General features: G+C 46.2%; 1 protein-coding gene across 1 annotated transcript in view; it reads right to left on the bottom strand.

The window, feature by feature from the left end:
• Nucleotides 1–320: 320 nt before the first annotated feature.
• Nucleotides 321–15,633, bottom strand: part of PCGF2 (polycomb group ring finger 2) — a 112,821-nt gene continuing 97,508 nt past the window's right edge. Inside the window, exon 10 of the mRNA XM_069237481.1 lies at nucleotides 321–3,406. Coding sequence (XP_069093582.1) covers nucleotides 3,053–3,406 — 354 coding nt within the window. The 3' untranslated portion in view covers nucleotides 321–3,052. The remainder of the gene's footprint in view (nucleotides 3,407–15,633) is intronic.

The following is a 15,633-nucleotide window of genomic DNA, read 5'->3' as shown; positions in this document are numbered from 1 at the left end:
TTGTTTTCCTCTGGTGTCCTTCGTACTGTCCATCATTCATTAATTAACCACTTAGTGTACATCATTTTGTCAATGGTCTCATTCAATGGATTATGTGGACCATTGCCCAGTCATTAGATCCATGCCTTTCCAGTATGTGAACTCAAACTTTACTGGAAGAGAGAAGTGCAGGGAGGCTGGAGTGGTCTGTCACAGTTGTCCCCACCGCGAGGAGCACCCTCCAAGAAGTTCTGTTTGGTGAAGCCCCTGCATGCAAAATTACTTTTGTCCTCACTCTTGTCACTACCCAATGAATTTATCATTGTTTCTTTGGCCAAAAGGATGACATTGCAGCATTTATTACATATCCAAAGCTGTATAATTGTACAAAGTATGATCAGTAATGATATACAATGATCTGAATATATTACAGGACACAACACTGTACAAGACGAAAGTAGACAGCACGCAAGGCGGCACCACTAACAATGGTGGGTGCACTATTCCCCCCCACCCCAGTCCTCTGCTCCTGACAGGCTCCACCCCTCATCACTTTACACTGAACCCTTATAATTACCTCTCCTGGACATCATGTACCCCTAGACATCACCCTCCAGCGGTCTCTCAGGATCAATATAAAAGGCAAATGTAATCATACAATGGGGTGCCATAGTGGATCCTGTGCCTGAGTAGGGGGGTGGTGCCTCCCGAAATAGCACAGTGTCTAATACATGGCACAATGGTGAAGGCACCATGAGCTCAGTTCTAGTCCACAGTCCAATCAACTAGAGCCACCTTTGAACTGTGGACTCTTGGATGCAAGTTCTGGCTCCCTTGCTCGCTCGGACTACTGCATGATCTATGTGAAATTCTGTACCCTAGGAGACTGGTGGGGGCAAAACCATGAAACAGAAAAGTCACAATGTAAAACTGGGGATACCCATGTTAGACTAGGAATGATATGAGAGGCACAATATTATACAGGTGAGGTCATGACATGAGCAATATAACCATATAAGACTGGGTGGTCACCACGTGAGACGGGTGTCTTAGGAAACTTAATGGTCCATAAGGGGAACTGGAGAGTCAGTGTATGAGACGTAACCATGGGAACTGAAGCCATCATATGAACCTGGTGGGATGGTTGTGTGAAGCTGGAATTACCATAGGAGCTTGGAGGGTCACAATAAGGGAATATAAGGGACACTACTGTGTAATGCAGGCTCATGAGATGTGACTGAGGGCTAACAGTTTGCTACTGGGAGGTCATTCTAAAAGTCTCATTGGATGGTTACAACAGGCGACAAAAGTGTCATGAAAAGGGAACAGAAAAGTCACTGTACAAGCCTCTTTAGGGTCATATGGTATTCACGAGTCTCAGAAGTGGGGCCAATATACACGTCTGCACTTTAAGGACTTTGGGCCTGATTTATATATTGGCAGATGGTGACGGTTATCCCGTCCGCCAAAATCTAAATTCAATAGGACATAATAGAATTTCGATTTCGGCGGACGGGATGTCTGTCACCGTTGTGACGAAGTAACGCGGCCATCAATATCTAAATCAGGCCCTGTAAGTGCAGAAAGGCCTTTTGTAAGGAAGGTGAAACTAATTGAAAAAACTATTTAAAAAAATAACCTAGGTGAAGCTGGTGACCAAACACATTTTGAAGCATGAAAAATAGGCAGGTAAGCTTAACCTGGGGCCTCTTACAGAGGGGCCACTCCAATTGTATGCTGAGAAGACCAGCGACTACTTTACTCTAACCTGGCTTTTTTCAAGGTTACTAACATGGAGAATGGATTGTGGAGGAAAGGTATTTTTGGGAGGGTCTCGCCTGCTTCACGGTGTGGTGAAAGCAGAAAAGCATAATGGTGCTCATGTTTTACAGAGAAGGGGAGTGCATGGCAGCCCTCTGCATCCAGCCTTTTACATTTTTTTAATCGAGGTCTGTTCAGATTGTGCTCTGATTGGCATGGGGTGTGGTGCCTACCCAGCGACGCCTCTTGGTGGTGCTAACAATACAGGCCAGATAGTGAGACGAGAGGAGCTGCTAAATGAGGATCTGATATTAACCTAAACTCAAAGGAGTTCGACACAGACTGAAACGCTGCATTACAAGCCTTAGAACCTTTTTTTCTGGACGCAGGTCCCTCACCTACTGATTCAACATCCTTCTATCGATTGCAGCGTGTCACTCTTACAGCACTAGAAGAGCTGAACAGTATTTTGTAATCCATGTTCATTCGAAACAGGTCACAAATGCAAAGTTTGAAAAGTTTGTCACAAGAAATGAAACTTTTTTTTTTTTTTTAAATAAAAAAAAAGGTTTTGGGAGAGAATTCTCTCAACATGTGTGTTTTTGTAAGTTTTCTCCCACAAACGGTTTAGTGCAAGCTTTTGTCCATTTTATGTTTTAAAAACGTTTAGGTTATGAAGATTGATAAGTGTAATATAAAAAATTTTAAAAAAGTACCCTCCAAGTTACAAACGTGACATGTAAAGATGATGCTTTTCTGAGGCCAACCACTAAATGGCGGAAGGACGCACATCCTCTGAAATTAGAATAGTTCCATGCTTGAAAATCCCTTTGCAATGTCACACAGCGCTATATCTCATGCGGATCCTTTTCATGGCTCATCCTCAGCTCCAATCTGAAGTGCGGTGTACCTCCCCTTTCAACACTGCTGTGGTCTTCCATGGTTTATAAAGGGCGCTAGAAGGGCAGTGGCATGAAATATCACTTGAGCATGATGGCAAAAATTAGAGGAGCTTCCAGGTGAACACAAGTATCCAGACGAGGCAGATTCACAGAGTAAGTCAAATGAACTTCGCCTAAAAGGAGAAGATCAAGCATGCCCACCCCAGTAGAGAGCAAGGGATGGGGTGAAAGCAGTTTCCGTTACTGCAGGACATGTTCTTAGAGAAGCTAAAAATGTAATAAAGTAAAAGAAAAAAATCTGCTCTTATTCATCTTGTTGTAGTTTAAATTAATATGATCGATCAATAGAAAATAAGTCAGTATAATTTTTTATGTACATATATACACAACCCGCAGCGTGTGCTTGCGCTTCAGGTTAATGGAGAAGATGGCGTCCCGTTGACAGTCATGTTGCGCCCCCGGCTGGCCGACGGGGGTAACTGGTGGCAGTTCGAGGTGCCATTGTGCAAGGCGGGGGCAGGCATGTCACTAGGGGGACTGGCATGGCTGCTGGGGTTCGGAGAGCCGTGGGAAGGAGTGGCCGGGCTGGGCATGGAGGAGCAGCAGGAAGCAGAGGGCACTGTGGCCGGGCTATTTGCCTTGTCGCTGACGGAGTCGCACTCTGACGTCCCACTGGTGTTGGTGCCCTCGGAGTGGGCCGGGTGGCTAAGCTTCAGGCGCTTGTAGGCTGTTTGCACACGGTACCGCAGGGGGAGGGGGCCGTTCTGCAAAAACGAAATACAAAATGAAGGTTCAGTTTTAGGCAGAGTAATTCAAACGTAGTGTAGACTGTTACATGCACAGGAGCAGAATGTGGCACAGAAAATCTGAAACACGGTTGCACTAGTGTTTCTTAACCTATGTGACCTCTTGATACAGTGCATGGATTTCCACAGAATGGTTAGTAGAATCCTTTTAATATCTGCTTTGGTAACTGTTCGATTAGTAAGTATTAAAGCAAAATGAGTTTGATTCACGTAAACATCGCTGTAGTGTGCTGTGTGGAACGACTATGCCATTTTTATTGGGGCTCGTACATGCATCTCGCTTGCGAGACACTGTTGTGTACAGTAAAGGGCTTGGAGCCTGCCTGTCACTTCCATTTGCATGGAACTCTGCTTTACAGCCTCGTAATTTGTCACTGCAGGATGGCATAATTTCCGTTCCTGTGTGGAGCAGGAACCAAGCACTGATTGATTCATCTTAATCAGTGCCTGCCAACTGCTCCCTATGTAATTGAGGTACTATTTTGTCCTTTTTAACTTTTAGTGCCCTGCAAACAAAAGGACTGTGCCTGATAAAAACGTGCCCACCAGGACAAACTAAGTTGCAAAGTTTTATTTTTTACAGGTAACTTTCATTTTGCCAATTTCTCTTTTCTTGATTTGCAATCATGTTTTCTTTTGTTTTTGCTCATGGGTGCTGTTCTCAAACAATTACTATTACATTGTTCTAAATACTGCAAATCAACATTGTTTCTTTATTATGTGTCAGTTGTGATGCTTTAACACATAATAATGCAGTACACCCCAATCCACCCCACTCCAATCCAATCCAATCCACCCCACTCCAATTCATCCCAATCCACCCCTGCACCAATCTAACCCATCACACTCCAGTCCTCTTAAACCACCCAAATCTAATCTGCCCCATTCCAATCCAAAACAATCTGAACCATTGCAATCTGCTGTACTCCAATCCAAAATAATCTGCCCCACTGCAATCCAAAACAATCCACCCCACTCCAATTCAGAAGAATCTGCCCCAGTGCAATCCACCCCACTCCGATCTGCCCCCACTTTAATCCAAAACAATCTGCCCCACTCCAGTCCAAAACAATACGCCCCACTCCAGTCTAAAACAATACGCCCCAATTCAATCCACCCCACTCCATCCCAATTCACCCTACTCTAATTCACCCCGCTCCCAACCAATCCACCCCACCTCAAACTGGTATAACCCACTCCAATCTACCCTAATATAATCTGTCCCACTCCAATTCAACGTAATCTGTCACACTCTAGCCTGCCCCAATCCAAAATATTTTGTTCCACTCCAAAACTCTCCACTCCAATCTGCCCGACTCCATTCCATTTCAATCTGCCCCACTCCAATCTGCCCACTTGAATCCAAAAACAATCTGCCCAATTCCACCCTGCCCAACTCCAATCCAAAACAACCTTCCCCAATACAATACAATCCACCCCACTCCATCCCAATTCACCCCATCCCAATTCACCCCAATCCAATCCACCACAATTCATCCCACTACAGTGCAGTTCACCCCCACCCCAATCCACTTGTCCAATCCACCCGACTCCAGTCTGATTCACCCACTCATATCCAAACCATCCCACTCCACTCCACTCCAATTCAATTCAATCCACCTAGTCCAATCAAGTCCACTGCTACTAAATCTACCTCACTCCAGTCCACACCCACTCTAATTCAATTCACCCCACCCCAATCCAGTCCATCCAATCCACCCCCTCCAGTTCACCTCACCCCAATCCACCTTGCCCTATTTCAATCCACCCCAGTCCAGTCCACTGCACGCCAATCCAATCCATCCAGCCTACCCAACTGCAATCCAATCCACCCCAATGCCAAGCCAATCCTACATTAGTTCTGTATTACATGTAAATTCAGAAATTATGCTTTAACACAATCATGCAGTACACCCCAATCCACCCCAATCCAATGTACTCTACTCCAACCCACCCCACTGCAACACAATTCATCCCATTGCAGCCCACCCCACTCCAAATCCACCCAAGCCAATCCAACCCATTCCACTTCAATCCACCCCACTCATTCCAATCCACCACACTCTACTTCACCCACCCCACTCTATCCCAATCCACCACACTCTACTCCAATCCACCCCACTCTACTCTACTCCAATCCAATCCACCTCATCCCAGTTCAGTCCACCCCATTCCAATACATCTAGCCCACCCCCACCCCACTCTAGTCTAGTCCAGTCCAATCCAATCCAATCCATCCCACTCAATTCAATCCACCTGACCCCACACCTACTACTCAAATCCAAACCACCCACCCCACTCAAATCTGCCCCAATCCAATCCACCCCATTTCAATCCAATCAATCCATCCCACTCTACCCAAATCCAATCCACCCCAAACCACTCCACGATGTTCCAGCCCACTCCACCCTCTTCCATCCCACTTCGACACTCTCTGCCACTGAACTCTTCTCTCCTCTACAACACTGTAAACCCCATACTCCACTCTACTCACCCACTCCACGCCACTAACTTTTAGCCATGCTGGACAGCGACCACACCGGTGTGCAACATGGCAAAACAAATTGCATAAGCCAATAGTTCTTGTACATGTGAGACCTATTGACTTTGCCAATGCTTGTTGGCTGAAGTTGGTGTTTGGTTGCATGGACTATGGCAATTCTGTTTTCTACAGCATCACAAGCCAGGTGGCTATGTTGTGATGTTGTAGGTGGTATGTTTTTCCTTATGTCATTTGCATGGTTTCAAGATGTATGCAGGTGTGGTGGGAGTGCCACTGAGCTGGCAGCAAAGAAGGGATGAATTATTCTCGGCCACTGATAATTACTGGGTGCCGCATCCTAATCCATCATTCTTTTTGCCCACTGCACCACCTCAGATTTAGACCCAGCCATATGCATATACAATCCAGTCCAAACTGGGACACAAGCAGCCAAGACCGGTTTTAGCATAGCTGGTGCTTTTCAGTCAGGTGCAGATTGGTTCTAGAGACACAGTGAGCGGGGGGCGCACGTCTGGGCATCCCCACCGCACGCAGGGAGTCACAGTGGCAAATACTCGTCTGTGTGGAGTCATTGTCCCAGAAATGTGACTCCACTGTACTAGAATAGCGACTTTCTCATTACACGTACACCTCTTTTGTATAGACTCACTGTCCCATAACGCAGACACCCCTGTCCATGAATGCGGACTGGTCTCTCCCAGTGCCCCATCTCCTTCTATGTTCCAAATGCGCGTCTCAGTAACCCACTCCCGCTGCAATCTTCCTCACTCTGTTGCACGCAGTATCAAAAAACAACCCCCTTTAAATCGTGTTTTTGAGCAAGTCCGGCCCTACATCTATCTCTGCATATCTGATAATCTGCCGGCACATCCCGTTCCTCAGTTGGACCCCGCTGACGCAGTGGAAAGTTTGTAATGGAAACACTACGCTTTCCCTACCCGGGGTAGCGGCTCGCCCGGGCTGGGATACATTACAAGTCAGCATGTGGTACGGAGCCGGCACCTCGGGGGCCACTGGAGAGGGTCACGGTCTAATGTCACCGTGACCTCACGTCTCCCCGCCTGAAGCTCGGCGGACATGAGCTCCCACAGTAAAATCAAAGCCTTCAATCGCAGAATCTGGTCACGGTGAGGCCGGCAGCACCTGGTTCAAATTAGAGTGAAACTAGGAAGGAAAAGTACATGTTCGATTTAAAGTCATCGAGAGAAGGAATCGCGTCAAGATGTCGCCACACATGTTCTGATTAGATTTAAGACTATGGATGAAGCCGCTTGAGACATCTTTCTTCCCCCCTATGTGCCATTAACAGGAACTGCATTGCCTGAGCCAGGCCACATATTAAAATCAACTTTATAGATTTTTGCTGTCTTCTATACCTCCGTTTTAAAATTATAAAACCAATAAATTGAGTTACAAAAGACCAGCTTAATCCATCTAAAGGAGCCACACGAACATAGGTTTTCGGAATGTTCCTAGACTGCTCAGTTTGTGGCAGCAGGCCAAGTTCAAGGATCTCCAGTATTAGTGAGGTGAACACCAGGCAATACATGGAGGAAACAAAAGGATGTAAAGTCAAGATTTGAATACATAAAAAAAGTAAATTACGTTATGAACTGCAGAACCGGGGGGTGGGTGGGAGAGGGTTTTAAAAAGAACATTCGTTAAAAAAAAATATAAATATTCAGATGTAAAAAGGAAGTAAGGGCCATGGTCAGGATGTCGGATGGCTGTAAATGTCACTCTACTTGCAAGTGGTGGAACGCAGCCTTCAGCTAACAGAATGCAGCATAGCCCTTGTTTTTATGTCATGGTGCTCAGCAGTAACCTCCAAGGAAGCCATGCATAAATCTCTCGCTCACATTACCTCCAAAAAGCAAAATCTTGGTTCTGCAAAACTACGGGGCAATGTTTATAAGACCCTTAGCACCGCTGTAGCGTAATTGTTTATTTTATTTTTTTTACGCTACGGCAGCGCTAAAGAGGCTCTCACCCTGCTCCATATTTACAAAGTGAACAATGCTAGCACTGCGCCACTTTGTAAACTCTTGCACCACATTATACCTGCGGCAGGTATCATGTATGCAAGGGGGCGTTCCCCTCGCAGGAAGGACCAAAAAAAATGGTGCAGGGAAACTGACAAGATTTCACTGTGCCATTCTAGCGCACACGTTAAAGTGACGCTACGCTATTTCCTATGGGCCTCCCTGAGCTTTGCTGGACTAACAGGCACATTTTTGGCGCTAGTCCAGCAAAGCGCCACAATAGCATTAAAAATGGTGACGCTATTGTGCTAACATGCGACATGGTGCGTTGAATTGTAAATACAGCGCTACCGTGGTGCCGTTGGGGAGGGGTGGGGGGAGCAGGGCGACGCAAGGAAACTGGCGCATCGGAGCCGATGCTCCACTTCCTTGTAAATATGTCCCAATGTTCTTACAGAAGCACAGCAAAAAAGGGTCAGGATAAAGGCTAGAGCTGCCTCTCTTGCAAAAGTATTTCTTCCAAGGAAAGCTAGAGCCTCTCTGACTTTCTTCAGGATGTCTTATATTCGTGTTGCTATTTCTGTAGTGCAAACCTTGCTGGAGATTAAAGGAGGCTGTCCACAGCAACAAGGGGACATATGACCTTTGTCAGCAGAGGGGAGGGAACAGTTTGAGGCCATGTCACTCTTAGTAGTGGTCACAAAATGCAGGAGTTGGGAGGGTTTTGCTGGAGAATGCAGTTTTTTTGGTGATGTGAATGGAAGGTTCACACAAGGATTCATGGTGCACATGGCTCCAAGGATAGTTCACATGAACAGCTGTGATGCACTTATCCTTTACAAGCTTTATCACCAACATCCTTTGATTAAAACTGCAGTGCAGGAGTTACAGGCGCAGTTGCCTGGTCAGGACATTTAACCTTCATTCCAGGTTTCTACGGGAATCCTCATTGGTTGTGGGGCTGGAGAGCAGATCGACCAACATGCGTAATGTTACGATGCACAAGTTGAGATGCTGCACTCTTGTTCACAGGACACACATGGGTTGGTTGTTAGGGTCAACAGTGAAGCACTGGTGTTTGACAAAGTAAAATCCCACTTGTTTCTCACAGAAATGGGTATCTCCTAGTGTGTCCCGTGTCATCTGGGGGCAGGTCTAGTTACGCCTCACTCTCACACATGCTTCTTCATCCATTTGTTGCTCCACAACTTCAGATTCAGGATTCACTGCAAACAGAAGCTCTGCATTAAAAAAGACAAACTGCAAACAGCATTGCTTCACAATGCAGGTGCTCTACTTGCCCTCTACCTCAGGAATCTGAAAAGACTCAGAGCCAGATTTACAAGGCCATTGCACCACATTAGCGTCATTTTTTGACGCTGTGGCGTTAGGTAGGCATTTCTGCTGCACCATATTTACAAAGTGGCGCAATGCCAGCATTGCGCCACTTTGTAACCCCTTGCACCACATAATGCCTGCACCAGGCTTAATGCATGTAAGGGGAGGCGTTCCCCCGCAGGTAGGCCGAAAAAAATAGCAAAGTGAAAACTACAAGATTTCACTGCGTCATTTGTTCTGTCATTTTTAACGCCTGCACATTGCAGGCGTTTAAGTGACAGGCCCATAATAACCTATGGACCTCCCTAGTGCTTTGATGGACTAGAGCCATAATTAATGGCGCTAATCCAGCAAATCACTACAATAGCGTCATCAATTCTGATGCTATTGTGCTAACATGCGCCATCGTATGCTATACTCTAAATACAGTGCTACCATGGTGACGTAAGGTTCATGTAGATTTGGCCCTCAGTGTCCCAAAAGAGACGATCCAGGGAATCCACAAGCTTCTGGGCTTCAACGAGTCCTGTAAAAGAATTTAGGGATGTTTTTGCAACTGTCCCAGAAAACAACATCATGGACGTCAGCGCAGGAATTATGTTAATCTGAGAGGGGCCTTTCAGACGAGGCAGGAGAGTCTGTGAAACTAAAGCAGCTCTGTGGCCATCAAAGTAGTTCAATGCTCTCCAAACTACCATTTTTGCACCCTGTAGGGAGTTGCTATGCCCATATGTGGTCTTTCCTACTGCAGTATCATCATGGCAGGATTAATTGGACCCCGGGTGACGGTCAAGAGTAGGACAGACACAAGGTCTGAAGTGTGTCGATGTTAGTTTCTCATCCTTAGCGAGCTTCCCTTGTCTTTCACTTTATACATCTAACGAGGTTACGCTTCGATGAGAATGGGTGTGGCTCCTGCTAGCCCCTCCCTGTAGGAAGCTGGCCTGGTGTGTGGTGGACACCTATTTTGTTGTCACCTTATACCAGGTCCAGGTTTCCCCTAATAGTGAAGTGTAGGCAGTGATTAGGAAGCCAGGGCTCTCTGGAGGTAGCTGTGGACAAGCATCCAAGACTTATCTAGGAGACATGCAAATCGTATGCAATACCACTGTAGTCTCACAGCACTTACACACATGAAAGAACCACACAGTGTTACAAAAATAAAGGTACTTTATTATGGTAACACAACACTAGATTACTTACAGACAGTCCCCCCAACTGGAGGTAAGTACACACTAGTTATATACACAATACCAATCAGAAATTAGCATAGAAACAATAAGCATTGGCAATAATTAGTGAGGGCCCTAGGGGAAGGCCAAACCATATACTAAGAAAGTGGAATGTGAGCTGCAGTCCCCCACCCAAACATGTGAAGTTGTTTGAGGGGAGCTGGAAGAACTAGGGACCCCAAGAGGGGAGTACCTGAGTGACCCCCAGCGACCAGGAGAGCAGAGGTAAGTACCTGGTTTCCCCAAGGACTAACAGGAGGACTTAGAAAAGGGATTGTGCAAGACCCTGACCAGAATGGAAGGAACCAAAATTGGATCCTGGCAGAAGAGGACCTGCAAGAGAAGGGGACAGAGTCCAGTTCGCGATGGAGTGTCCGGTCGTGACAGGAACCCCTACCCACCCTTCTGTGGATGCAGAACCAGGTTGACGGGGGAAGAAGACCAGCTGTGCAGAGCAGGAGCTGAAGAGGAGTCACTGGAGCGATGCAATGCTGTCCCACGTCAGCTGTCGGGTTTCAGTGGGTCAGTGGTCAGGAGAACCACCAACAAGCTTTGGCAAAGGCAATAAGAAGCACAAGAGGAATTGCAGTGCTGAAGAGGACCAGCAGGGCCCAGGGGACTTGACCCTTGGAGGGGAGTCCGAGGTGACTCTCAGTAGTCAGAAGAGCCAACAAAAGCAGTCGCAGTCCCACAGGCAACCCAATGGCTGCAGGCACAGTAAGTCGCAGTGAGTCCCAGTCAGCACACTTGAAGAGAGCAGCAGAGAGGAGACTATGCTTGGCAGGAAGAAGTGCTGGGGGAAGGGCTACTTGGAGCCTGTAGATCCCTTGGAACAGGAGGTAACAAGTCTTGGTAGCTGCAGGAGTTGCAGTGCACAGGGGTTCTGTCCTGCAAGGAAAGACAAGGGCTCACCATCTCCCAAGTTAACCAGCTGGCAGAGAGGACTAAAGGGACCACTCCAGACGACCACCTTGGATGTAGGATCCATGCGGTTCCAGAGGAGAGCAGATCCATGTAGGCAGATGTCGTTGCTGTAGGTGCCTGCAGGTGAAGGGGAGCTACTCCTTCAATCCAAGGGAGAGTCCTTCTTGTTTCCTGGTGCAGGCTGAAGTCTCTTCGACCCCAGAGGATGCACAGCCGGGGAAATGTTGCAGGAGCCAGAGAAACAATGTTGCAAAGCGAAGTTGTTGCTGAAGTTGCAGCTTTGTCAGTTCCTGAAGAGTCCAGTTGGGGTTCCAGCGATGCAGAGGAGTCCTGGTGGAGTCTTGCACTTCAAATCTGAGGACCCACCTGCAAGGAAGTCCCTAAATAGGGAGGGGGCTGTGACATCACCTGCCTGACCTAGCCACTCAGATGCTGCTAGGGGTCTCTGCACATATTTCTTTCAAGATGGCAGAATCACGTGGCCACCTGGAGGAGCATTGGGCGCCACACCTGGGGTAGTGATTGACAGAAGAGTGGTCACTCCCCTTTCTTTTGTCCAGTTTCGCGCCAGAGCAGGGACTGGGGTCCCTGGGCTGGTGCAAACCGGTTTATGCAAGGAGGGCACCAAATGTGCCTTCCAAGCAAACCGATGGCTTGGAGAGGCTACCTTCCACCCCCCAAGCCTTGTAACACCTATTTCCAAGGGAGAGAATGTTGCCTCCCTCTACAACAGGAAATCCTTTGTTCTGCCTTCCCCTGCTTGAGCTGGTCAAGCAGCAGGAGGGTGAAACCTGACTGGAGGGTGGCAGTAGCACAGGCTGCCTGGAAAACCCTAGAAGGCTGGTAGGAGCAATACTGGGGGTCTTCTAAGGAGCCACCAGAGTGCATGGAATCATACAACCAATATTGGCAACAGTATTGGGGTATGATTCAGACATGTTTGATAACAAACATGCCTAGGTTTGGAGTTACCATTATGTAACTGAACACAGTGACCTGTGTCCAGTACATGGGTACAATTGCTTACCCACACTTATGAAGTCCAGTGCAATGGAACTTAAGTTCACAGGGGCACCTCTGCTCATGCAGGGGTGCCCTTACACACACAGATCTGCACCCTGCTCTCTGGGTTAGGAGGTCCCACCATAGGGGTGACTTACGGTGACCTGGTGCATAGACCTGTGGTGAAAAGGTGCATGCACCTTTTCATGCAGGCTGCAATCGCAGGCATGCAGACACATTTTGCATGGGCTCTTATGGGTGTCACAATACATGCTGTTGCTCCTGGGGAACCTCTGGTGCCCAAATGCCCTGGGTACCCAAGTACCATATACTAGGGACTTATAAGGGGGGCACTAGTATACCAATTGTGGGGTGTGCAAACCAAATTTAGAGGAATACAGCACAAACACTGGGGTCCTGGTTAGCAAGCTCCCAGTGAACACAGTCTAAGTAGACTGATAGCAGGCAAAGGTGGGGGGTAACCATGCCAAAAGAGGGTACTTTCCTGCACTGCCCACCACACAGGGTGAAAAATAGAAAAATAATAACTAAACTATTTCTCAAAAATGTATCACCTCCACAGAGACTTTTAATCACAAATGAGTGTGGCTCCCCCCCAGAGGACCACCCTCAGAGGGACAAAATATTCATCAACAAATAAAGTTAATGGTATAAGGGAAGTTTACTTTCTCCACACGTATTCAAATAAAAGTCACATAATAAATCATTAGGAAGAAATTGAAAATTTATTGACGTGAAACCAAGGACTTAGCCTCATGAACAAAAAGAAAAGAAAAAAAAGCGACCTTGAAAGAATCTCGAAAGTTCATGTTAAACTGAGACCATGAAGGAACCGTACGTGCTCATATTTAAGTCAAATTAAAAAAGCATAACTTAGTATACACTAGGAAATCATATGCACAAGGAAGGCCAGATTAGAGAGGACTGCATATGTGCACATTAAAGCCAAAGGAAGAAGGAATGGAACGTGTTCATACTGGAATTTAACTAAGAAGGTTCTGTGCGTGTTCCCTAGAGCCGTGGACTAGGCACAAATTTCCTATATTAATATTACAATCAAATTAAAAAAGAAGCGTCTGCCAGAATTGTACACGTTGAATATTAAAATTAGAGCAGGATGAAATTGCACTTATTTATATTCAAGTCCTCCTTCGGAGGAATTGAGTTTATTCAAATTAGATAAATACAAAACTGTAGATGTTCATTGTAGTCCTGCTAAGAAGGACTGGAGTGTCCACATAACAGTCAGACACAGAAGGAATTGAACATGGTCATATTACAGTCAGGAAAATAAGGAATTCTACTTGGTCACATTACTATCAGGTAAAGAAGGAACAGAAAATGGTCACAATACTGTCAAGTAACAAAATGGTTACTTGTCAGTAGGAGTAATTTTGCAGCTCGAAGAATTTTCTGGATTCACATGCTGTGCGTTATTTAGCCATCTATTGGTTGAGTCCGGAACGTTTGTTAGTCCTCTTTTTCTTTCTTTTGTTTTTTTGTTTTTGCTGGGTGGCCCCTGTGGTCATTTGGTGGTATGCCCATCCTCTTCTGTTGTCAGATGTGCACCCCGGAAGCCTCTCTGCGTGGACATCACCCTCAGATTCTTTTTCCCCTGGGTGACCTCTGTCTTTTTTGGCTTCTTGATGATTTTAGGCATTGCAGAGTGTAACCCTCCTCACAGCCTCTAATGTTTTAGGGAAGTGGAGGGTCACTTGTGAATTCAGAAAATTCTTCTAACTGCAAAATGAAAATGTCACTTACCCAGTGTACATCTGTTCGTGGCATCAGTCGCTGAAGATTCACATGTTGTGCATAGCCCGCCATCTGGTGTTGGGTCGGAGTGTTACAAGTTGTTTTTCTTCGAAGAAGTCTTTCGAGTCACGGGACCGAGGGACTCCTCCTCTTTGTCTCCATTGCGCATGGGCGTCGACTCCATCTTCGATTGTTTTCCCCGCAGAGGGTGAGGTAGGAGTTGTTTGTTAGTAATAGTGCCCATGCAATGGAGTGAATAAGTATGTACCTATCTAAGATTTAATATATTTACAAATGTACAAAGTTGAAGCTAACTTCCAAACGGCTACAGGCTCCCGGGGAGGTGGGTGGGCACATGTGAATCTTCAGCGACTGATGCCACGAACAGATGTACACTGGGTAAGTGACATTTTCAGTTCGATGGCATCTGTCGCTGTAGATACACATGTTGTGCATAGACTAGAAAGCAGTTATCTCCCCAAAAGCGGTGGTTCAGCCTGTAGGAGTGGAAGTAGTCTGAAATAAGGTTCTTAGTACGGCTTGACCTACTGTGGCTTGTTGTGCTGATAGCACGTCTACACAGTAGTGCTTGGTAAATGTGTGAGGCGTAGACCATGTGGCTGCCTTACATATTTTGTGCATTGGAATATTCCCTAGGAAGGCCATGGTAGCGCCTTTCTTTCTGGTTGAGTGTGCCCTTGGTGTAATGGGCAGTTGTCTTTTTGCTTTAAGGTAGCAGATTTGGATGCACTTAACTATCCATCTGGATATACCCTGTTTCGATATTGGGTTTCCTGCGTGAGGTTTTTGAAATGCAATAAACAGTTGTTTAGTTTTTCTGATGTTTTTAGTTCTGTTGATGTAGTACATTAGTGCTCTTTTGACGTCTAATGTATGTAGTGCCCTTTCAGCTATGGAATCTGGCTGTGGGAAGAACACTGGTAGCTCTACCGTTTGATTTAGGTGGAACGGTGAAATAACCTTTGGCAAAAATTTAGGATTGGTCCTTAGGACTACTTTATTTTTGTGTAGTTGGATAAAAGGTTCTTGTATTGTAAACGCCTGAATTTCACTTACTCTTCTTAGAGATGTGATGGCGATGAGAAATGCAACTTTCCATGTTAGGAATTGTATTTCGCAAGAGTGCATAGGTTCAAAGGGTGGACCCATGAGTCTTGTTAAGACGATGTTGAGGTTCCATGAAGGAACGGGTGGTGTCCTTGGTGGTATAATTCTTTTGAGGCCTTCCATAAACGCTTTAATGACAGGTATCCTAAATAGTGAAGTTGAATGGGTAATCTGCAGGTATGCAGATATTGCTGCTAGGTGTATCTTAATGGAAGAGAAGGCCAGGTTCGATTTTTGTAAGTGTAGTAAGTAACCCACTACATCTTTTGGAGATGCGTGTAATGGTTGAATTTGATTATG

This window comes from Pleurodeles waltl, chromosome 6 (assembly GCF_031143425.1).
Source record: "Pleurodeles waltl isolate 20211129_DDA chromosome 6, aPleWal1.hap1.20221129, whole genome shotgun sequence".
Taxonomy (NCBI): domain Eukaryota; kingdom Metazoa; phylum Chordata; class Amphibia; order Caudata; family Salamandridae; genus Pleurodeles; species Pleurodeles waltl.
Note: the sequence above shows the minus strand (reverse complement) of the source record. Positions and strands in the feature narration are given on the sequence as shown.